This window comes from Limulus polyphemus, unplaced genomic scaffold (genome assembly GCF_000517525.1).
Source record: "Limulus polyphemus unplaced genomic scaffold, Limulus_polyphemus-2.1.2 Scaffold94, whole genome shotgun sequence".
Classification (NCBI taxonomy): Eukaryota; Metazoa; Arthropoda; class Merostomata; order Xiphosura; family Limulidae; genus Limulus; species Limulus polyphemus.
Window position 1 is genome coordinate 247252 of NW_013665704.1, and position 25866 is coordinate 273117.

Genomic DNA, 25866 nt, shown 5'->3' on the forward strand with positions numbered 1-25866 from the left:
AACTGTACACAGTACTCTAAATGAGGCCTTATAAGTGATATATACAGTGAAACAATAATATCCCTAGTCTTGTATTCAGTATTTCTGTATATGCTACCCAAAATCCTATTATCCCTATTGCTAGCTACAATACACTATTTATATGACTTAAGTGATTTTTCGATAACAACACCAATATCCTTTTCTTCAACCACAGTATTTAATGTATTCTCATTTAAATCATAACAATAATTTGAAATGTGAAAACCTACATGCACCACCTTTATTATTTAGATAGTTAAACAGATCTAATGTTGTAGATTACATCATTTGTGTATAGGCGATCAAATCAGCACTATATAACAGTGATGGAAGTTGGTATAAAAACCGAAACCAAGATGTCTATTATGAGATTCTACCCTAAATAAATTAAAAGTTTGTCATTGTCAGTCCTTTTCATTATTCATTAACTCATAACGAAAAATGTGCTTTGTCCATAGCACCCAAAAGCGTTGGAGATATTCCCTCTGTCAGATATGATGCAAACGGAAATGTCAAACTTGGTAGCCATTATAGGAGATCAAATTAGAAGTTAGGTGCTTTGACCCACAACTTTTCAACTCCTACTGCCTTTTGCTATCTACAGTCAGTTGTGGGAAGGCAGTCACACTTAATATTTTGACATAAAAGGCAGTTGTTGAAATAACCTTATAGTAGAAATAAACCACTCTATATTTCTAGTTGTATGACTCCCAACCTCCATCTTTTAACTAATTATTACAAAATGATGGTAATTAGAACTAGCGGCTACCTAGTTTGATATTTTCATTTTGATCATGTCAGATATTTGGAATATTCCCAACGCTTTTGGTTGCTATGACCACAGACATTTTCCATGATGAGTTAATAAATAATGAAGACCGGCAATGGACAAAGTTTTCTTTTTGGTTAGAATCTCATAATAGACATCTCGGTTTTGGTTTCTTTGGTAAAATTTCAATGAAGAAATAAAAATAAATGAGAACCAAGAGAACCGAAGTTGACCATCGGCCAGTTTTGGCCTTAATGGATATAATATAAAAGTACAATGTGTTGGTCTCGAAAAAAAAAAGAAGAGGTGGTGGTTTTGAATCGTGAGAGGGATCTGACCACGATGCCCAAATTGTTTAACTGCAGTAACCTTGGTTGGCAAAAATTCATTCATAAGAAACAAAAGTTGGTTACTTTTGTGTGTTATTAGAGAGAGAGAAAAAGACGCTTTTTAAGTTGCAATTCTGAGTTGTAATAAGTCGTCTATTATAAAAATTTATTTTCCTCCACTCGTGTTGATACTTGCAAACCACGAGAATCAGAAAGAAAATTACCCGCAGTTCATAGTTCAATAAACCAACAATAGTTGGAAAGGCTATTTTGCCCCCCAGTAGCACAGCGGTATGTCTGCGGACTTACAACGCTAGAATCCGGGTTTCGATAACCGTGGTGGGCAGAGCACAGATAGCCCATTGTGTAGCTTTGTGCTTAACTTAAAAAACAAACAAACAAACAATCAAAGGAAAGCGCTTTGTTAACAAGGTTTCTTGGAGTGCTTCTTCCAGTCTTCTATATCCGTTATTTTGGCTCCCACCAGGAACTCTTGTACAGATTATAAAGATACTCGAAATCTTATGTGGGCTGTGAAGAAGCAGAAAGTCTGGCTTGCATTATTGTCTCTTCCGAGATAGATACAGTATTCTTGAGGTGAAAGGCTTTCACAAAGTTTTAAATCCTTCTGCCATTCGTAACGAAGAACATCTCTCAATTTTTACGCGTTATCCGCATTTTGTTCATTATTTTTTTTTCTCTTTCTCTTATTTATTTATACACGCATTGGCTCATTCAGTAATTGTAATATTTTATTAGTGAGAGTGAAGAAGAATGTGTAATAATATGTCAACCACACAACATCCTTCACAGTCGAGAAAGAATTATAGTATATATTACAAGACGCCGTACGATTATAGATATTTGATATACAAGCTCGACGTACAGCCCTGCTTATTTAATCCTGTGATTTCAAACAATCATTTAGTTACTGTTTTTTATGAGTATATGACACAATGAGACGTCTCTTTATGTGTATAGATATACTAATTACCATATGGAAATGCTGAAGTTTCTACGTATTGGATGAATCCCAATTGTTCCTGTAAGTAGAATAATCCTGTGCAGAAAGCCGACTATATTTCTGTCAAACGTATTTAGCCAGGCATGTTGTTAGATACATTATGACAGTTTGTACAGTTCAGATATGTTTACAGTTCCTTTGAGACTCCAGGACAGCTAATGATTCCCATCATTTCTTTGTTTGTTATTGATATCTTTGTTTTAATGATGTCATGAATAGAAGATTCCAGTAGGTGAAAAAGAGTTTTGTACATTACCTTGGTTGAAAAAAATTGCCTACCTATTTTTGCCTAGATGTTTCATTGGTCACTCAGACATTCTGATACGGCACATTAACTTCTGTGTTCGTTTGTATTAAACTCACTGGACAGTTTAGAATATTTTCTTATTCTTTTACTTATTCTATAAAGTGTTCAGAGTACAAGTCTTTCTAGTATCTTAATGTCTTTCTTAAATGATTGTACAGCGCGTGGCTTAGTGGTTAGTTTGCCGATCCGTAACTCTGGGGGTCTATGTCTCGCCTCTCAGGTTCCACAAAATCGCGCTGCGTATTTTCGGACAGTGAATGCATTAGAAGAATCTCACTATTTGATTAGAGTAGCCCAAGAGTTGGCGGTGTGTGGTGTTAACTAACTGCTTTCCCTGTTGTCTCTCAATTCAGAATTAGGGGCGGCAAAGTTTGAAGCCACGTTTTGAAACTTTTTGATAAAAATATACCAAGCTTCGAAATGTTTTGTCATTTTACTTTGTGGTAATAAACTGGCTTCTGTTGGAAAGTGGCAAAATGATTGGTTTATTACCTTGATGTAATAAGACGGTAACAATGCAAAGCCATTTCAATGCAAAGAGAAAGCTTTTTATACTTGTAATGCTTAATTATTTTGTTACATCATATTGGAACATGGAAGTGACTAGAATCTTTTTTTTTTGTCTTTCAAAAAGTGATTTCCATTAAACCGATAAACGGTACAAAGACACGTTAGTACCTTATTTTTAATTAGCGTATGACCCGTCAAAATTGACGGGACAAGTACCCGAGTCTGATATTCAAAAAGAATCTAAAAAAAAACAGAATTTACAATTCATGAAATAGCGTGACAGAAAATTAAGTGGCTCCCGTTTATCAAGTCTTTCTGATTTATACAGTAATACATTGAAAGAATGAAAACAATTTACTTTTTTGCATACACATTTATCTAACCTATATAAAAGCCAGAGTCTGTCACGTCACGCTTGATTTCTCGAAACGGGAGTCATAAAAGCTAAAATGCATTTATCCAGATAGAAAAGTTCGATTGCCGTCTGCTCATTACGATTTTTGTGAAGGGGGTGAAAGGGGGGGCCGTGACAGGGAGAGGTTCCGTGAAACCTTATAAGTGTAGTGAGTGTTGGTATAATAAGCCTAAAGTAAAGATGTAGTGTGGGATTTACCTAGCCTAGAGCCAAGCGCATAAAAGTTATGAAAGTAATAACATCGATTCAATTTCAAAATTAAATCATTTCTGAATTAAGTAACTTTCTGTTGTATCACCAACGTTTTTAATAAAGAACAAACCTCATTAATCAACGGAGACTAAATTAAGAAATCAGCAAATATGTTTCCAGTTTTGTTGTTTATACAATTTATTTGATACTTTCAGTACATAGAGTCATAGACTAATAACAATATTAGATTATACTTTTGTTGCTTAGCAACATGACATAAAAGCCATTGTTGGAACGTAGTGTTACCAAAACGCACTTGGCTTTTCTATATATTAGAAGTTGTTAATCTAACTGATTTTTTGTCAGTTTTTATTCTATGAATACGTCACGAGTTCATTTCATGAATGATCTTAATTTTGATTGGCTCACAAAGGAATTTACCGACGTTTGACTGCCTCGACTGCACTTTTCTGCCTTTTGTTGGTCAAGCTTAATTTCGCAAAATGTATTTATTTAAGTTAGCTATGAAATGTGAGGCTAAGATATACTAGTGGGGGGGGGGGGGGGGTAATAAGTCCAAAAGTTTTTCTTGTGTGAAATACGTTTCACAATTGGGAAAGTGTTATTTGAGAGGGTGGGGTTAAGTAATGCTTTATCAGTGGTGAGACACGTATTTTAATAAGGTTGTAGATATTATTGTACAAAAGCGTGTTATTGGTGGATATTAATATTGAATTTAATTAACGAAATTATCTGATTGGAAGTTTTGCCTGATATGAACAGTGTTTCTCATGTACCGTTACCTAGATCTTAACAATAAGAAACCTGCGTTTGACGAATGTTCTATTTAATAGCAGTACGTGTACTGTCCGTGTAGGCTGGATGCTAACACAGAAATAGGTCACTTTTTGTAGGCTAACCTGTAAGGCATCTGGTCTTAGTCGTCGCCAAGGTCTGTTGCACGCAACTAGGCACAAGATTCAGAACGGAATGATGAAACAACTGACTGAACCTGTGTAAATCTACATTTACTGAATGATCTGTTCTCGTCAGTTTTGATTAGAGAAGAAAGGGGAACGAAAGTTATTCAAGGCAAGAAACTTACCCATACAAATCTCATTATTTGTTAAATATCTGTGGGCCAAAAAAAAAGGTTTGTATGGAAGACTAATCATGACTTATAACACACACACACACACCACTTACCCTTTGTTCTCCTGAAGAAGAATAGTCAACTATTCGAAAGCGCTCGAGTTTTTGGTCTTATTTCAAGTCTATTACACTTACCCTAATCATACACGTGTTTTAAAAACAAATTTTTGCACATATATAAAGGAGTCCACGACAAAACAGAATTTGAAACCTATATGTTTTTTTGTTTTTTTTTACTTTAGTATTTGTACAAGGGAGATCAATTCATTTAAGACTTAAACGGTTAAATTAATATACAGTCCCCCAACACCTGAGAATAACCAGTCTAAAATTTCAACAGACAGCTTCCAGTAGATTATTGTTGCAACTTGCAGGTAAATATTTTGGAGTTTCGAAATTGAACAGCATAGTAGTTTCGGTTTACTATGATAGAAACGATTAGTGATATTATTGTGTAATTAGGTTTGTTAGAATATCGGTGTTCTTTTGTGAACCCACATATTCCCTATTTTTATGTTGTTATGCTAAGGGTATTTACAGTACATGCCACTTGAGAAAGGATAAGAAAAATGTCAGCCTCGTGCACATATTTGATACGATCACTTCAAGCAGTGGGCCGCGAGTGGCCTAGTGGCTAGTTTTGGATTGAAGGGTCCAGGGTTCCAGACGTGATGCCGCAACACGCTTCACATTTTTAGCTGTGAATTCCTTATAAAATGCCAATAATTGTTATTAATGCCAGCAACTTGAATAGTAGTAAGGTAATGTGTATGTTTTAGAAACTTTAAGAGTGGTGTGGATCTTGATTGTGGCGATGCTTGGAATGGTATCCACGTCTGTATGTACGTGTATGGATTTGAGATTGGGTAGGTTGTACGTTTCTGCGATGTGTTTGATATCGTTTGTTCGGCACAGATCTGCAAGGTCTATGTGATGTTAGGACACACAAAGCTTCCATCTATAGGTTAGCTCAGATAGCAGACTTCATGACATGAATTCTAAGGCGTTTGCCATTAGTGACAAATTACATCGTGGACATTTCATTTTTACCTGAAACAAATACACACACAAACTTTAATTTGATGGCACTACTTTTAATTGCGGAGCCGGACATGGCTTAGTGGTTAGTTTTTTTTGTTTTTTTTAGATTGTGAGTCAGAGTGTTTATGCTCTGGGGCCCTGGGCGAGTTACGAGAGTGACAGTTAAAACTCACTATACGGTCAGATAAGTGTAGCCCAAGAGTTCACAACGGATGTTGATGCCTATTTGCCTTCCCTCTAGCTTTATCACTTCAATATTAGGAGCATTTATGCGCAGAGAACCATTATAATATTCTGTCTCTATATATCCTTCAGTTTGTGGTTCGATTGCAAATGCTAAGTAGGTTTTAAAAATACTTTAAAGCTAAAACTATCTTGTGCTATTATCTATAGTGTTGAATGATTAATCAAAATTTCGATTATTGAAATAAACAATGAAATCAAATTTGTACGATTAACTACCTGCATTTCGAGTCGATTAGTAAATAAAACTGAGCGATATTTCTGTGTTCATTCACAGTGAAGTTCACAGGGCCAGTATATCTTTACCATCGACCCGGCATGTCCAGGTGGTTAGGGCGCTTGACTCGCAATCTGAGGGTCGTGGGTTCGAATCCCCGTCCCACCAAACATGTGTGCCCTTTCTACCGTGGGGGCGTTATAACATTACAGTCAATCCCATTATTCGTTGGTTAAAATGTGGCCCAAAAGTTGGCGGTGGGTGGTGATGACTAGCTGCCTCCCCCTCTAGTCTTTCACTCCTAAATTAGGGACGGCTAGCGCAGATAGCCCTCGTGTAGCTTTGCGGTAAATTCAAACCAAACAAATAAATCTTCACCATCTTTATCCTGCAGGAAGAAACAACTTGGAGGTGGGGGGGTCTGTCACCAAAAACTGCGAGAGTTACTATTCCTTCATAGTAAAAAGTGAATTACCTGTGTTTACTAAGTTTCTCAAACCAATAGGTCATAACTGGTTATTTTATATTTATAATGACCTGGTCTTAGCAATATTTCATTATTATTTGTTTATTATATATATATATATATATATAAACATGTTAAATGTGGAAACTTGTTTTTGTTTGTTTTTCGTGTGTGTGTTTTTTTTCTTTAAAAAGTGATTTAATAAGAATAATAGATAAGCAGGGTTATATACGAGAATCGAATCGAATTGCAAAGTGGTAACCTCTCAGCATTAATTAGCTACGGCAGTATTTTCCAAACTTTAAACTGCAGCGCCCTCTAACCCAGTGAAGTTTTCGTTGCACCCCCATCATATTAAAATAATTTTCGCAAGTGATAACCGCAAAATAAACATTTTGTTTATCTGTCTTTTAATATTTTTAAAATGAAAAATTGCTTGTAAGGAGTAAATAAATGTTACAGAAAAAAAAACCTTGAAAACATTGTGATAGTTTTGTTCGGTTATTGTCGTCACCAACTCTTCTGTTTCTTCCGCCGTTATTTTTGGGCTCTCCCGCCAAACCCCCCCCCCCTCCCATCAGCTACCAGTATGCGCCCCCAGGGGGAGCGCTCCACAATTTGGAAAGCACTGGACTATGGTATTAAAAAATAGAGAAAAATGATTCATGTAAAGTAAAGAAAAATCGATAAAAGTCTTACTACCCTCTGAATGTGTTTTTTTTGGGGGGGGGGATATCCTCACACTTGGACAAAATTGGTTGTTTTCATGGAAATGTTTCGTTATCATCACTTAAAAGTACATGTGAGAATTCTGTTGTCTTGACGTACAGCACAAGGGTTTCTAGTTACAGAAGTGATTAAATGAGTGTTATGAGCGGTCTTCCTTCGTCATATTTAGGAATTTCATATTTGCAGTTATTCTTTAGTTCTCTTAACTCACTGAAGATGGTGCTGATGCTACCGTACCTACGTTAAATGTATTATTTTATGGTTAGATGCACACTAGTTTTAATATTATATAATTTATTTTATTTGCTATTTCAAATATGATACAAATGCACTAATAAAGACACGCATGTATGCTTGACAACGGGGAATACTGGTGAATATGACAGACAAACGAGGTAGAGGCGGTAAAAAAAAAGTGTCTTCGGTTTAACTCTAGTTTTCTCTAAATATTTTGTTCTTAGGTCTACGTCGACTGGTTCAACAACTTTACCGCTGGTGTAGATCACACGTCACTCACTCACTCTCTTTGCTACCTAAATCATTTGTCCTGAGTAAGTTGTAGGAGTTTCCAAATAATATTACAAATGTTTAAGAAACTTACGGGGAATATTCTTTCTACCCCAGCGACCTCGGTCATCGTCTTATTTTTTTTCTTAGTCATGGGAAAGTTCACAGTTAGCACCTGACTTTTCTAATTAAAACAAACAAACCGGTCAGACATGCAGTCCAAGCCAGAATATTTTCACTGAATACTAGCATTTCTCTTCACACAGATACATTGAAAAAGTAAGCCTAACCGTATAGTTCCGCCCCGTGTTCTGTATGATTGACTAAGCTGGCGCGCCATTTTATTTTATTTTTCATTCGGTTTGTAAGTCATCTCGGAGATTCTCATCTGATTGGTCGGAAGTATCGGTTCATGGTACGGGCAAATATGTAAGAATCGGCTGTTGAAATACTAAAACATATATTCCATGCAATTCATTTGACAACACATTAAATGTAATTCCTTATGAGATAAAACTTGCAAATAAGGAATATTCAGAGCCAACATCTGACTTTTTTTTTTTGGTAGAACAAAAATCTGTTAGACGTGGTCCAAACAGGAAACCCTTTAGTGGATGCTAACACGTCTCCCCATTATAAAAGTAGGCCTAATCGTTTGGCCCCGCCCCGTGTTCTTTACGGTTGGCTAAATTGGCGTGGCTTTTTTTTTTCTTTTGTCTCTATAATATACAAATTAATGAATGTGACTTGTATATTAAAAGGAGAAATGAAATTTTTCTGGAAGATTTGAGTTTTCTTATGAGCCCCAAAAATAATGTACTTATTGATATTTAAAAAAAAAAAGTGTTATAGTAGAAAAAAAGAAGAAGAAGAAACTTTTCAAAGTGGAATTGTCTGGATACTTATAGAAAAAATTTCATAACACAGAGGATAAAATAAAGGGAGTATATAGAGGAATCGAACGTGAGATATTTATAGCTTAAAGGTGTGTAGTTCGAAAGGTTTCCACATACAGGGTAAAAGTCTAAGATTATTTTCCTTACAATACTCATCGTTCTTTAGAAAATTCCGTAAAGTTTTTCTAAAGCTTTTGAGCATTTTCAGTTTGGTTGAAAATAGAGATGTTTGATGCGTATGTAATAATTATATTTTTGGCCCAAAATATTGTTAACTCCTATAAAATGATGTATTTTTGTAGTTATGACTCAGTTTTGAAGATGGCGTTCCACAAGAAATACAAAAAAAAAAACATGATGGTGTTTCGGGGAAAACTTTATTTCTGGTCTAGAAACACATGACAGAAACTACTCCGATGTGACACAGTACAGTTAACTAGTAAACAGAAACGCTTGTTTGCTAAGCAGTGGGTTCTCTATTACATGAGTAACAGTGTAGAAAAATATATTTTTAACGCAAAGCTATACAGTGGGCTTATCTGCATTGTGTCTGCCGCAAGGATCAAACTCTAAATATCAGCCCTGAATCAGTGAAAGGGGGTTACAGGGGAAGAGAGCAGTGTGATAAGTTAATACTTGATTTGTGGTGTTTACACAAAGGTTTATTTTAGACTTGTATATATGAGGTGTGCCTAGTGGTCAGACTGTGGTACCCATAGTTCTTCACATTCTGAAACACTGGTTCATGAGTTGGCCAATTGGCTTTATGGGTTTGACAATGAAGTCATAATTTATATATTTTGGATACTTAGCTAGATTTTTTAGTATGAAATTGATTTTTTAAAAACCTGTACTGTTTCGAATTGTAGAAAGACATTATTTGTTTTTTAAGCCTTAAACTTTTGTTAAGACTTGAGGTGTCATACAAGTGGCTTGTTTTTGTAGGCTTCCGGTTCTCGTATTTGACAGTCGAGAAGATGATGATTGGTCGTTGAATTAACTGTTGTTATGCAGTGTTTGACTGTAAAAGATAAGTTATTAAGTAGGCTGCTGGACCTAGAGTTGATTAACTACGTAAAATAAAATGAGTTGTTGGATAGGCCATTAGTTGTAAGTTTAGAAGATCGACTGTTGAACTTGTTATCATAATCATAAAAGCCTAATGTCGGTCGGTCACGTTCGATTTCTCCGAATTTCGTGAGTTACTCGAGTCCAATTCCATTTTTTCTCCTATAATATTACCTCTTTTCATTGCCCGTTCCCATTTTAGTTGAATTCAATAGCTACTATAGAGGTAAATAGCTCCTAAGTTTCGACACTTTTTCTGCTATATAAAAGCTTGTCAAGGATTTATTTAGCAGGGAGTGAAATTAATTTGCCGTTTGTTTTGAATAGCAGTTTCTGAACGATGATCGAGTATTTACAAGAAATGTGGTTTTAAGAGAACTATTGCAATAATGCCATTGTGATTAGAAACTAACCGTGATCAATGAATATTGGGACAAGGATCGATGCTGGGAAGAGACTGTCTTTAGGTAAATTAGATATTGCTCATGATAGGCTTTGGTTTCCTGAAGCTAGAAAGTTCTTTATTTTTCTTAAGTCTGTTTACGGTCGGGAAAGTTGCAAATGCATATCGGAGAATTCAAATTTGGTAGGCTTTGGTTTCTCGTCATTTTTAACGGGCTTTTATACTAGTGTTGAATAATACGGTAGTTAGTTTTTGTTGGGATCATATGATATTGAAATGAAAAGGCTTGTGAAAGTTTCTTCAATCAAGATTAAATAGTTGGTTAGCGAAAAATTTGAAGATTTCTAAAGTGAAAGCACACCGTGAAAATGAACGTTATGTTATGTAAGGTGTGACGAAAAAAATTTTTCTTTTGTATACAATGTTCGAAAATCATGGAACCACAGGTGATTTGCAGCTTTTATTAATTTCAGATACGTGACTGATTATAGCGCTCTCAAAGCATGAGAATATCGAGTTAGTCCTGCTGTTAATCCGAACGAATTAGGACAGTATGTGGAACACATTTTGTAAAATTCATTGAAGTACCTTTGGTTCCAGAATTTTTGGACATCCCATAAAATGTTCTCGCAAAGTTACACAAAGACTATCTGCTCATAGCCATCCATAATTTTGAACTGATAAATTAGAGGAAAGGCAGTTAGTCAATAACACCCACCGCTAACTTTTGGGGTACTCTTGTTTGACAAAACAGTGGGATTTGACCGTCGTGCTTATAGCACACCTAAGGTCCCAAAGTGCGGAACGAGTTTTTGCGGCAACGGAACGCGAACAATAAACTCTCAGATTCGCAGTTTGTGCACGCTAACCACTAGTGTACTCTCGGTCCCTAACGAAAATGAAGTAGGCTGGATTAGAATGATTAAGTGAAAACTGCTTCAACTGCCGTGCAAGAAGCCTTCAGTGAAGAAGGTGCAAATAATAGAGAAATAAATTGATAACTTATTGAAATATATCGATAAGCTGACAAGAAAGTGACTTCTGTATTGTTTTCTGTATTATCATTACCCAAAATCACTTTTTTGTTGCTTGTTACGCTATCATTAATCTAAAGTAATTTTTTACATTGGTTATGTTACAATTACTCCAAGTGATTGTTGTTGTATTTCTGTCTTTATTACCACTACTCTAAAGTAATTTTGGCCAGGTGGTTAGGGCGCTTGACTCGCAAAGGATCGCGGGTTCGAATTCCCGTCGCACCAAATATGTTTGCCCTTTCAGCTGTGGGGTATTATAATGTGATGTTAGTAAGAGAGTAGCCCAAGAATTGGCGGATTGGTGGTGATGACTAACTTCCTTCCCTCTACTCTTTCACTGCTAAATTAGGGACGGCTAGCGCAGATAGCCCTCGTGTAGCCTTGCGCGAAATTCAAAACAAACCAAAGTAATTTTTGTTTGTTTTCAGTAGATTCGGAAGAAGAGGCTATAGGATCACCCTTCAGTGTAATTAGCGATTCCTTACGAATGGTTTATAGGTCATTAGTTTTTTATCATTAACATTTAGTGGTGTCGAGGTATTTTCGTAGTAACGTTGGTAAATCTGTGATTGTAATCGTAAAATCGTACAATTTTATCATACAGAACATGTATATGAAGCTTTCTATTGTAATATTATATACTGGTTTGGAAATCTATATGTGTATCTTCATCATACGGGTTTTGATACCCGTGGTGGGCAGAGCGCAGATAGCCCATTGTGTAGCCTTGTGCTTAACTTCAGAAACAAACAAAATTAACCAAACGACTACTTCGGCAGATAAGCTGTAAAATAGTATATTTTCCAAGGCTGTGTTGAGTTTTAGAAAAGTATGTTTCCCTTGGTTTCTGTCTTTGGTCATTTTTATTGGTATCGGTCAAAATGCAGTGGAGTTTTCAGCTTTATTACCACATTTTCTGGTTTTGTAAAAGAGAACTTAAAATGTTTAATTGTTTAACGTTAATTCTTTAATTTTGGGATTAAAAAAATGAAATAAAAGCATTGAAATTTAAATATTCATTATTTTGTAAGTGGATTGGTAAGTGTTCGGGCCTGTTAATATAATTATTTCTAAAAACTAGAGGCTGTAAAAAAATGTCCCCCAAAGGGTTAGCGGTAAGTTTACAAATTACAACGCTAAAATCCGAAGTTCGATTCTTCGTGGTGGAGGACACGTAGCCCCATTCTGTAGCTTTGTCTAAAAAACAACAATTGTACAAAAATAGGCTAATAAAACTATGTTTGTTTTGTAATATGCTCTAATTTCAAGTGTCTTAGCTGGAAATCCAGTATTGTGTCGCCATCTATGGGCGATAACTTAATTTAGACGGTTCAAAACGATTACCATTATATTGTTCTAGCTAGAAAAAACATTACTATGCACCTAAGCTGCTAACAAAAACGCAGCTCACAGATTCGAAATTTGAAACTTAGAAACAACGGTATAAATTTGTACTATATTAATATGGTTAATAGTATTTCTCCTGGTGAAATGTTTATAGATGTACAAGAAAATTACATCCTGCAAGACTTGGCATATAACACGGTTATTTGAAACCGCTACTACAACCGAACCGTACAATATATTTGACTTTTGATGAAAAATGTATGGAAAAAAAAAGTCTGTCACTCTACTTTTGCAGTCAGGTCAGAACGACTGCACATAGATAGATGTAGTTTTTTTTGTCTATGGCATTCTGATACAGTACATCTTATATAACTAAGCGTTGATTAAGTATCTGGTTCGACGTGTTGCTCGTATCGCCACACACACAATTTATCAGATCCAGTTTCGACTAACCACTAAGCTGGTTGAGGCCAGATTTGTTTAGTGGTTTATCATCTTGCAAGTCATTCATATTCGGAACATCCAGTTTCGTGAAACTAGTATACATCTTGTCTATTGAAGGAGCAAACAGCGTAGTATTTATAGTGAATTTTTCGGAATGAGATAAGATGTTTTGAAAGAACGTGGTGCAGTGCCATTCAAACCTGATAGTGTAAGAAACTAGATGTTTACGTTTCATAAAATGAATTGTAGATGATGAATCAACGTGATAATTTATCGGGGTTTATAATATCCTCAGCTTCATAACATACAAACAGCAAGAGATCGTCTGGTCCTCCAAGACTGTCTACGCACACCTATCCTTGAGAAATGTAGAGACTTAAACCCATTCTTTATTTTACAGGAAATCATCAACCACTCCACTACACCACCATTTTAGGCTTCTTTAAATGTAGACTTTAGTATTATCAACCAATGATGCTTTTGTTCCTGTGATACAAGTCAAATGATCCTGTATGATGCTGGTAAAAAAAAAAAAAGTTTATAATGTGTAACAGTTTGAGTTCAACACGACTTGAAACAATGTGTGTGATTCATAACTATACAAATATTAATGTAGTTACATCGTCTTGTGGTTTTAGAAATTATTCTGAAGAAGTGAAACTTAGATTGAACGAGATTCGAACCTGCAGTTCTAATTATTGAAAAGACGTTTTTCATTAAACTCCAGTATCTTAATTCTCGTTTTTCGATTAACTTGTGTAAGTTTACATCTTCTAATTATTCCAGTGCTTTTCATTTCAGATGTAACGTTTTAAGATCAAAAGTTATTTTATAAGTAAACTGATAGTTAATTTTTCATTTCAGCGTAGCGTAATGACAGGTCAAAGTTCAGGTTTTGGAAAACATTTTTGACCAGCCTTTTGGTTATGTTTTGGTATGGATATATATAAAAAAGGGGGTTTAAACCCCTGTGGCTTTGATAGAAGATCTGAAACGACAGTGGAGCTTGATCGGTTTGAGAGTATGGAAGTTTCCAGGGTTGTTGATAAAAGCTGATTTATATCATAATCTAAAAATAAGAATTTGAGAATATCCATTAATTGGTATAATAAGCGTGTTTACATATTCCTCAGCAGTAATAAAGTGTGCTGCTAATCTCTTTATGTACCCTATAATTGAAACCGTTCGTGAATAGCCGTCTCTCATCAACACGAATGTACGTTTATTACAGTAATTCACTAAGAATAAATGCCCGATTTGGCCCCCTGGTGTAGCGTTACGCAATAACAAACACTCCTTACTCTACAGGATTAAAATATAAATTACATGTACAACCCCAGCTTTGGAGGTGGTTACGCAAAACACTCAGAAACAAAAAAATATATATAAGGAGTATATTTTTTCGCGAATGTTCACCATTTGTTGACAAACTTTCAAGACTAACCAAGTTTGCCAATAAAGCATTTTAGTGTTGGGGAAATCCGCAAAGAATGTGTTTTTTTTATACATATTAAACAACTGAAGTATTTTAAAAGGTATAACACATCAACCGAGAATCTATATCATTTGTATAGGGCTGCCAATAAAGCATTTTAGTGTTGGGGAAATCCGCAAAGAATGTGTTTTTTTTATACATATTAAACAACTGAAGTATTTTAAAAGGTATAACACATCAACCGAGAATCTATATCATTTGTATAGGGCTATTCGTTTGATTACGTCGTTAATACTGTTATTGATATGAGACAAAACTTTCTGTTTTAGAATAATTTTGCGACGTTAATTTAACTTTGCCTTATCAAAGTCCCGACTACTTTCCCTCGTATGCCTTCATATTGTATTTTAGGTAGATAACGCTTATCTTCAATAATTAACAACAAGTAGCCACATATAAAACCAAATTACTAATACTGCGGAATTTGTATCACGCAAAAGCATTAATAGGATGCTTGAAAATTGTAAAATATCATTTCTATTTTACCCCCATTCGCCCCCTCCTTTTCTTGCTTGGGTTTAGCCATCTGATGCTGCGTCTACGATTAAACACTGGACGTTACTAGTATCCTTTTGTTTTATAAGACTGAATATAATTATTTTTCGAACAATTAAATGTCTGATTGCTCATCTTTACTGAGACCAGCGAGCTTATTAAAATATTTATAGGAAACAATGGAGCACAGCCGCTTTTACATTCACGCCTGATCGGCCCTGGGACAGCTCGTACCTGATTTTGTCGTGCCGTGAACTGATTATAGTTAATATTTTTATTCCATGGATTCACGTTGTAAATTGTAAAAGGAGGTTCTGGACGGGGCTGACGTAATAATCGGAACCGAGCGAAGTAATTAATACTAAATAATAATAATTTGTTCAGCATAATGAGCCAGAGACTGAAGGTTTATTCTGACAAATAGTAAAACTTTCAAGCATGTAGACGTTATCGGTGAAGGCGGTCGTCATGGCAACAAATAACAAATGGATACATATTAGGTGCCCTTTGAAGGTGAAATTGCCCGTTCTTCTCATAAAATCAATTGACGTGTGATGTATGTAGTCTGTTTCATTAAAGACAGAGACGGTGTATTGACAATTAGTAAAGCAATTATTTCTTCTTTGTTTTATATTAGTGAAAATAGTGACGTTCGTTTTAACTTTTATTTTGGAAATCCATCGATTGAGTTCACGACAGGAGAACAAAGACAGAATATACTGCGGAAAGAAGTTTGGAAATGATTTAACTCCAACTAAGTTAGACAACTTTTGTGCACAGATAAAAGATTGAAAATGCACACACAATGTTAACCTGTTGTACAATAAAATTTGATTTATTAAAACGGGGCCTAGCCATAAAAGGACTACATGTTTGGCAGCACACTACACTGCTATCATCACGAGTAAGAGTTACAAGTAAGGCACTGACTTATATACATAAATTACCATAACTATATCATTAAATGCTCCAGCACCTTTATATCTTTAGTCAGATATATTTATGCTAATTTTTCAAAATTTTCGTGCAGATATTCTGAATGTCACTTTCAGAAGGTCATATATGTGCTATTCTTTTCACTTAGGGATGGCACAACTACATGTACAAATTGGTATTAGTTATATTTGTTATTTGGAATAGTTTGGGATGTATGTAGATTTAGGTTATTGGATACCACACTTTGTGATTTGGAATTGTGATATCTCAATTCTTTCTGTCCTTATGTGAACGTTTTAGAAAAGTTTCCTCTTCACCCCAAAAGCTGGTATAGTTATTATTTGGATCACATAAGTTAGCAAGTAGGTAAGGACTTAAGCAAACGTAGCTGTGAATAAAAGTTTTATTTATTTGTTCACCTGTGTTTTCTTGCATTTCCTTTGCTGTCCATGTCTGAAGTTATTCTCTGTAGTACTTTTCCAAAAACTGCATTCTAGATGACACTTTTAACTACTTGGTGAATATCAATGTACTTGAATACAACAGATGTATTAATTTTTATCTTTTAATATCATGCACAAAAAGGTTTTGATAATTACAAGTATTTTTTGTATAATATCAGAAACATGTAAGGAATTTTATTTCCAGAGTATAGCCATAGTTTCAGCTGTTACATTTACCAATGCTAAAACTGTGGAGGTAGTTTTTTCTTTCTTTGATAACATTTATAATGCATGCAATTTAAATGGTTGTGTCGGCACTAGTGAATGGCAAATACTAGTAAGTTGTTTCTCAGTGTAAACTTTTAATTTCAAAGTATACTTTGATGTGGCATGTAATGATGGCCCCAGTAGTGCTTATCACTACCTGTCTGAATAAATCATTATAATGGTAAACTTTGATCACGCAGTACAGGTAGCTAAGGCTAAGCTTTATCTAAGCAAGCTACCGTCCACTTGATAGTGTTTGTTCTAACTTGCACAGTGAAATATTTGTTGGTTGTAGTACCTTTGAGAAAAGACTACATTTTTTAGTAGTTATAGGCAGATATGCCTCTAGCCAGGCTTCAGCGCTGGAACACTAAGGTGTGTATAAGAAGAGAAATATTAGACAATATTGTTTAAACAAAAATCACTGTGGTCTGTCTAAGAAGGGCTGTTATTTCCATAAAGTAATTAGATTTCCATTTAGATAGCAAATTATACCTATAGGCATACATTATGAATATTGACTTCTGCCAGGATTGGAAAGTAAGAAAAGTCAGGATTTTATTTAGTTTCAGTAGTGCATATTGGTGTATAAAAGACATTTTAATTCTAGTATTAAATGGCCGTATTAAATGGATTTTTCTTTAATTGCACAGTAAACATTTTGCTTTACAGCTGGATGCTCCTGAAGAAGCTGTAAAGCAACAAAACACTGAGTGTTCAGTGAAAGAAAAATAACAAATTTGGTGTTATAAGGTAGATTATTACTAGTATTAAAAGCCAGGATTTTGTTTTTAAATATATATTAAATTTTTACATCATGTATTATGGATAGTTTCTGATAGACAAGTCAGCATAAGAGAACTAATTTAACTATATTTTTCCAGAAATTTTGTGGGAAGTGTTCATATTCAACAAATATTGTAGTAATTTAGTACTGAGAAACTGGTTATCTTGTGAAATAAATTGCAGAATGATTACTAAGAAAAACATATAAAAAGCTGCTTTCAACTTGTGTTTGTTCAAGGTGTTTTTATATGCACATTGTTTATCAATGCACCTTGCTTTCTACTGTTAAGATCTTTTACCTTAGAAACTGCCATTTGAATTATTCTGATTAACTTGAGCTACTTTTATAAAAATGGGAAGTAAATGTGGTATTCACGTGAACTGAATGAAGTTAATAACTCTGCCAGGTGCATTGCAACAACAGCAAATGTATAATGCATATATGGTTCTACTTAAAGTTTTTAAAAATAACTTTAACCATATTTGTGCAGGCTGGAAACAATAATTTTCTTGTCTACTAATGAAGAAGAGGGTGTGTGATAGAAAACATAATTTTTGTTTTGGCTCTTTGGCCATTTTATTAGTCCAAAATTTTTTTATTACACGTGCACTTTTTCAAAACTTTCTTATTTCAAACTTTCAAGTTTGGTTTGTCAGTATTCAGAATTGTGAAGTTCATTTACCAAAATTCATCACAGGTAACTTAGCCAGTTTCTCACAACAACCTGTGACTTCAAGATGCCAGACAGACAGACAACTGCTTTACAGAACTGAGGAAAGCAGACAATTGTTGGTTTCACAAATATTTTAATAAATGAAGTATTTATGAAACCTGTAACTGTTTTTCTCAATTGTGTAATTATGGAGTTTTACCAAGTATTGACAATTTCAAATAATAATTCTGTATTTATATATATATTTTTTCTACAAAAAAACTTAACATTCTGTTACTAGTCTTAAAGAACTTTCCAGTTATTCATAATTCACAGTCATGAAAAGAACACTGGACATCAGATTTCATAATTTACAGTCAGAGAAAGGACACTGGACATCAAACCTCATAGTTCACAGTCATAGAAAGGACACTGGACATCAGATCTCACAATTCAAAATCAAAGAAAAGACAATGAACATCAGATCTCATAATTCTGACTAACTTCAAAACAAAATTGGAGTTTCTTGCAAATATTACTTCTAGTCATGTTGTTATTATTGTTGTATTATTATAGAAAGAAGGCTAAAGGTCTCTTACTTGGTATTTTTCTAGAGTAGACATAACTTCAGAAAGTTATGTATTATAAGAAGTTCAGTATATTGTTTTTGCCTAAAATGCCCTTCTTAAGTAAACTGTTTGCAAAGTAACATAGAATTCATTACAAATCTTTTTATTTTTTATAATTTCAGAAAGTGGATCCAGAATTAATATTCACAAAACAAGAAAAGATAGGCAAAGGTTCTTTTGGTGAAGTCTTTAAAGGAATAGATAACAGAAGCCAGCAAGTTGTAGCTATAAAGATTATAGACTTGGAAGAGGCTGAAGATGAAATTGAAGACATTCAACAGGAAATTATGGTGTTATCACAGTGTGACAGCTCCTTTGTTACAAAATATTATGGATCATTTCTTAAGGTAAAAATGGATTACTGTGTTGATATGTTTGTTAGGAAGTTTACATGTGAGTGCAATACATGTTCTGAATTTTAGTGACTGTTTACGTGTGAGTGATACGTAAACAGTCACTAAAATTCAGAACATGTAGTGCACTCGCACGTAAACAGTCACTAGAATTCAGAACATGTAGGTGAGTGCACTACATGTTCTGAATTTTAGTGACTGTTTACGTGTGAGTGCACTACATGTTCTCTGTATCATAATTAGTTAGGTTAAAACTTAATCTATCTCTTGATGAAATATTTTGTGCCAAATATTGTTAGTTCTTTTTCTAAGTTTGTAGCATAATACATGCAAGACTTGCATTATATAAGCTGGATACAAATATGTTTACAGTTACAGCCAACTAAAACTCTGGGTCAGATTGTAAAGGAGGGGAGGTCATTTGTTTATATTGTCTCTGCTACACTTCTGCAATAAGACAAATTTTAAGAATACGAATTGAAAGATATGTGATCTTTAATTGCATAACATGGACATAAGTAAAGATATTTATGGTCAGTCGTGAGCTTTGCTGATGAAGAAATTTATCTTTTCCGTACTCTTTTTTTTTTATCAGGTATTTGGCATTTTCATATCTGAAAGAAAAATATATATTATTCAGTTACATCAAACCAGGATTTATTTATCTGTAGATAAGCTACTGATGTAGAAATAGTTCCCTACATATTAAGTGCAACCCTGAAGGTTTTCTTAATTCATCATCTTACTTTTGAATGACCAAAAGGCTTTACAAGTAACCTATACACATGGTGTGTATATTTAATGCAAATTTATGCTCCTTAGAGAATTCATATCTGACATATTTGCTATTCTATGAGCTTTATATATCTGGCCCTGTGTAGTAGGCTTAGTATGTCAGCTGTACACCTGCTTTTCTACACGTACCTAGTAGGAATGTTATCTTGGTTCCTGTGGAGATATCGTACCTGACTTGCACACTTGTCCTTCTGTATGTTAACTATATATCATATCTTATGATGCATATTTTTGTTTGTTTGTTTCTTGCTAAACAGAAAGCTACACAATGAGGCATCTGTGCTCTGTCCACCTTACGTATAGAAATCTGATTTTTTAGCAATAAAAGCGCTCAGATTTATCGTTGAGCCAATTAGAGGGAGCAGTTTTGTGTCCTTCGTAATCTATTCACCTGTTTTTCTGTAGGTTTAATACATGTCTTATCTGTTTTTTTTCTAAATGTTTGTTACATTACATTTACACCTATCTCTTTGTATTTTGTATGTATCTCTTATCTCATTATTTCTTCTAAACAAGTGTATACATGATCATACATAAGCGTTTATGTAACATTAATACATGTAGATTTTTGGTCCCTTTTTGTCCATTTATGCTGTGTACATACCTATTCTTTTATATGCTTAGTACACATATTAACCCTTTTGATAGATTTTTTATGATGTTTGCACTTCCGTATCTTTAACACAAGTATATTTAACTCCGAAAGCTCCATGTGTTATATGCACACTTCTCCAATAGATTAATTTTATAATTTCTCTTTTTTTCCATGTATGTAAACACTACATATGACCTTCACATCTGTCTTTCTTCAGGTTAAATATGATTAAATACCTTTGTTGTTCTTTTGATGTCTCTGTTTGTCACCTATATACCCATCCTTTACATTATAAAAGCTGTAAGATTGATCTGTATCTATGCAGGCTAAGTTCATAGCTTGTTCCTAGGTGTTTCATTAAGCAGTATTTTTATGTACCTTTGTCTTAGAGGAAATTGTCTCTTTGTAGGCTATTGTGTAGGTATGTTAATTCAAACAAGTTTTTATATTGTTTACACAACCTTCTCCACAATTGTAACAAAATAATATTTATATCCAATTGTAAGTAGTAGATTTTACATCTACATCATCAACAAATAATTTACAAGATCTGGAAGAAGATACAAATATTTGGCTCCTGGAAAATGATGTACTATTTTTATATTTTCTGAAAGAGTGTTACAAGAACTGTAGCAATATATAATTTACATGTATATTCAGTTTTTGGAAAGATCTGTATAACTTTATATTTTCTGCAAGAATATTATAAGAATGGTAATAACATGGCATGCTTAGTTAGTTACTAGGGAAAATCTGTCAAGTTTGTTTTTTATTGCCTTTAGGTAAATGTATTTCAGAAGAATTGTAACAGTACATGTGCAATATTTTTATTCAATTATTAGAAAAAAGCTACAGGATTATTATGTTATAAACCAGAATTTTCATTAACTGGTAAATACTTGTCAAAGACTGTTTCAAAAGGTTGATGACCAGCAGAGACAGAAGCTGACCAGCTGTAAACCTTCTGTGAGGAGCAGCTATCTTAGTGCATATGTATATTAAGTCAGTCTTAGTTTCAAAAAGAAATATTTAAATATTTTTTAGTCTTCAATTTTCTGTGCCATGTGATGCATCTGAGCTCATATTTCACTAATTCAGAATTTTTTAACATCAAAAAATGCTGCTTTTAACCAATTAGAAATACAACTATATTTGATTCCATATAAGAATCTAAAAAAAAAAATTTTTTTTAAGTTTTTCAAGAATCTAAAGTTTGAACCTTCTATCTTCTTTATTTGCTGAGATATCAGTACGCTTGTCAAATCCACCAGAGAAGCTCCTCCTCCCTTTCTTACTTAAAATATTGTTTGTTAATTCTTACAACTCATTGTTCCGTTTATATACCATAAACTGTTACTCAGTGGAGTTAACTGGTATGTGGTGATCATATTTTGGTGCTTCAAACTCTAAACGGATTTTTTAACCTATTTAAAACTTACTTAGAAAGCCAGAGAAATTATAGTAGTTTTTGTATATTCTATTTTAATGAATGACGTATATTTTTGTGTTCTAAAATGCATGTTTGAAAATTACATTAATTTTTTTTTTGGACACCCAAATTTTTGAGACTCAAAGAGTCATATAGAAGAACATCTTAAATTTGTACTTGAGTGCAAAAGAGCTCAAATAAGTAGTAAATATTACAAATCCTTGTTATGTTTATTTATTGTTGTATATTTTTTAACAATAGTAACTAAGATATGAAAATTAGAAATTCTCAGCTTAGCCTAATAAAAGTTTCAGTAAAATAAAATCTCTAAAATTTCATGAGCTCCAGCACTCTGTAAAACACTATACTTAGTAGTCATGTGGTGTTTACTTAGCTATATAGGAAGCAATTGTTGGACTCCCACTGTGACTTGTTGCTTTTGACATGAGGATTACAGCAATACAACCATTAAATTAATGGAAAACATATGAAAAGCATGTGATGGAAAGCAATATATTTATTCTTAGCCTGGAAATCACCTTTCACTCAAACTGACTCAGTAAAGACTTCAGAAGCTCACAACAAATCCCTTTAGAAAGTACTTTATTTTAAAATATGATTTTTATTTACACCAGACTTATAATGTTTACCAGAAGCTTACTAAAATGTTGAGAATATGCAGAAAGTCGATTCATAATTTTAATAAACATTAGTATTTAGTGTTTTAATTAGATAAATCCTCTGAACAGATGGTTAATCAAAATAGTGCTACAATGTTAAAGGGTTTTTTCCATGTGTGATTTATTTTTTCTCCATAAGTATATGTATATTTATGTGTTTATTGAAAGTTAAGGTGCCAGACAATGATCATTTTGTTTTGTATGGTGACTGGTAAAATAATTAGTAATTAGTCACTGTAAGCAGCAGTGTTTTTTTCCTAGCAGAAAGGCTGTAAACAAGTACTTTAGAATAATTTTTATGATCTAACCATATTGTAGTTACATATAATTAGAAAAACATACAGAATTTTCATGTTATCAATAACTACTTTAAAGAAATTGTAACAAAATACAAGCTCCCTTGGTGGCTTGGAGGTAAATCTGAAGGCTTATAATACTAAAAATTGTGTTTCGATACTTGTGTAGCTATGTGCTTAACAACAAATGACCAAAATACAAAACATTTAATTTGTATTCAGATAGTTATGAAAAGTATTTGTGTTGTTTTTTTTTGGGGGGGGTAGATTTAAATGAAAGTATAAGAATTATATGTCAGTATTTTTAATGTTCCATTAAAACTTTAAAATACCTCCAACTTTTATCTGAATTTCAGAGAACAAGTTAAAAGTGGATTAATTAATATACTTTCTAACTTTTTTTAAATAATTTTTTCTTTAGATTTTTGTAATGATAGAAGAGTACTCCCGACTATGAATTAATTTTATTTCATAATGGCTGCAGTTAACTTAATGTTGAATTAAAGTTTTAAAATTTGTACTTTTCAGTTGTTAGGAAACAACTATGAGAATAGATAGGTATTCATATTTCTATCTCTGTAAAGAGTTTTTAATCTAGGTTTGACATTATTAAAAAAAAGTACAGTGAAATCTGGGGTTTGATTCTCCATGGTGGACACAGCAGTTAGCTCAGTGTGGCTTTGCTATAAAATTAAAAAAAAAAACTTTTAAATACAAGTACAGTGGTGTGAGAATAATTGTTGTCATTTTTTAATTTAAACTCAATTTAGTAGTTAAAGCAATGAGTACAATGACTTAATACAGAATGTATGTATTTTAGTTTTGTTATAAAGGTTGGATACAGTCTAAGATGAGATAAGCTAATACAGCAAATTTGGAAACAATGTAAGCTTGTTCATCTCACTTGTTTAGTTTATGTTGTTTATATAGCATGCTGTTATCCTAATAAACAACATGAATGTGTTTATCACTAGACCTTGCTTGTTTATTTTGTTTAAGCTGTTGTATAGAAATGCTGTTATTTTTGTAAGCATGTTTATCACTAGACTCACTTGTTTATTTCATGTTGTTTAAGCTGTGTTATAGATATGCTATTATCCTGAAACACATGCAAGCCAGTAAATTAAAAGGTTATAAGATCAATATAAAGAAGTACTTTTCACTGCTACTGTGACATGTCAAAATTATCTCTGACTTTAGGGCACCAAACTTTGGATTATCATGGAGTATTTGGGAGGAGGATCAGCCCTTGATCTCATGAAAGCTGGACAGTTTGAAGAACTCCATATTGCAGTCATCTTAAGAGAAGTGTTAAAAGGTCTGGACTATTTGCACTCAGAACGCAAGTTACATCGAGATATAAAAGGTATTACGAGAAGATTCTTATATTAAAAATCTCAGTTTTCAGTCTATACAATACTGTACATAAGGTATGTGTATGATGTGAATTGATTGTACCTAATTTAAGACATTTTACTAAGCATTTATTTTAAAGCTGTAAGAAAATCAGTATATATTGAATAGTTACTTCAAAATTGATTATCACCATTTTAAATAATGCTATAATAAAAGAGAATGTGCTGTAGATTTACCCTTATACTCTTGTTTGCAACTCGAGCATTCTTACTGGTACACAACCATGGAGGTAGGTAAATAATTGATTTGATCTTTGCATGGAAAGATGTTTCTGTTTACACTGGGATTTAAAACCATGGATACTAGAGTCAGTTGTTTTGGTGGTACGTCATAAGTCACTGTTGGATGGTAAGCTAGTCTATCCATCTGTGTATTTGTTCTTTGCATGGAAAGATGTTTTTGTTTACACTGGGATTTAAAACCATGGATACTAGAGTCAGTTGTTTTGGTGGTACGTCATAAGTCACTGTTGGATGGTAAGCTAGTCTATCCATCTGTGTATTTGTTCTTTGTTGACCAGGTTGGGAGGATAAGAATTCTTGTACAAATCTTTGATTTCAAACAGTTCTTGATTCAACACTTCTATGTTATTAATAATATTGTAAACTCAATACAAAGGTATTTTTGTCAGGTTTTCTGTAAATATAAATGTTACATAGCTAAATTAGTAAACAGTTCTATGAAGTTTGGCTTATGATGCTATCTAACTTACAAAACACCATTATCGGTAGTAATGTGGGTATCTAAGACGATGTTGTTTGTATTCAACTGTAAGGTTAATATTATAGTATTGTTTGTTGAGGTAAGTGTGAAATTGTTCTACATGATTCTGATTCTTTTAGTATAAAGGTATAAATCCTTTTAGGAAGTTCTGGTGTTGAGTTTGATCCCATAGCAATCCCATCTAGCTGTTTGTAATACTTTCCATTGAAGGTAAAATGGGATTGTTTGGTAGCAATGTTTGATAAAATTCAGATAGTGAAATTGTGAGTAAAATTTCAGGTTTTTGATATCTAAAAAAAAATCGTTCTTTAAAAAATTTTTGAAAAACAGTTTATGTATACCATTGATAGCCCCACCATATAGACTTAAGTTTGTACATATTTTCATGATGACATCTAAGTTACTTCAGGATACCTCTATCAAATAGTATCCCTTTGAAGTCATTAGTAAACTACATACTATTTATTACCATATATGCATCTATATAAATATAATAGTTCTGTCTGTTGTATGTCCATGTAACTCATTTGCAGGGTGTGAATGGATCTTCACCAAAATTGGTATGGAGATTCATTAGGTCCATGTGGGGGGTACATACAAATTTTCAGTTTTGTGGTTTTTATGGGCATTTTTTGCCACTACCTCACCCCCTGTTGATGGATCTTCACCAAATTTAGTAAGGAGGTTTATTGGATCTATGGGGAGACACATGCAAATTTTCAGTTTCGCACGTTGTGTTTGCAGTTTTATGGGTGTTT

At 33.6% G+C, this 25866-nt stretch overlaps 1 protein-coding gene across 1 annotated transcript in view; it reads left to right on the forward strand.

The window, feature by feature from the left end:
* LOC106469150 (serine/threonine-protein kinase 25-like) overlaps positions 1-25866 on the forward strand; it is a 74278-nt gene that overhangs the window by 31462 nt on the left and 16950 nt on the right. Inside the window, 2 exon segments of the mRNA XM_013929618.2 lie at positions 18944-19168; positions 24170-24335. Of these exon segments, the coding sequence (XP_013785072.2) occupies positions 18944-19168; positions 24170-24335 (391 nt within the window).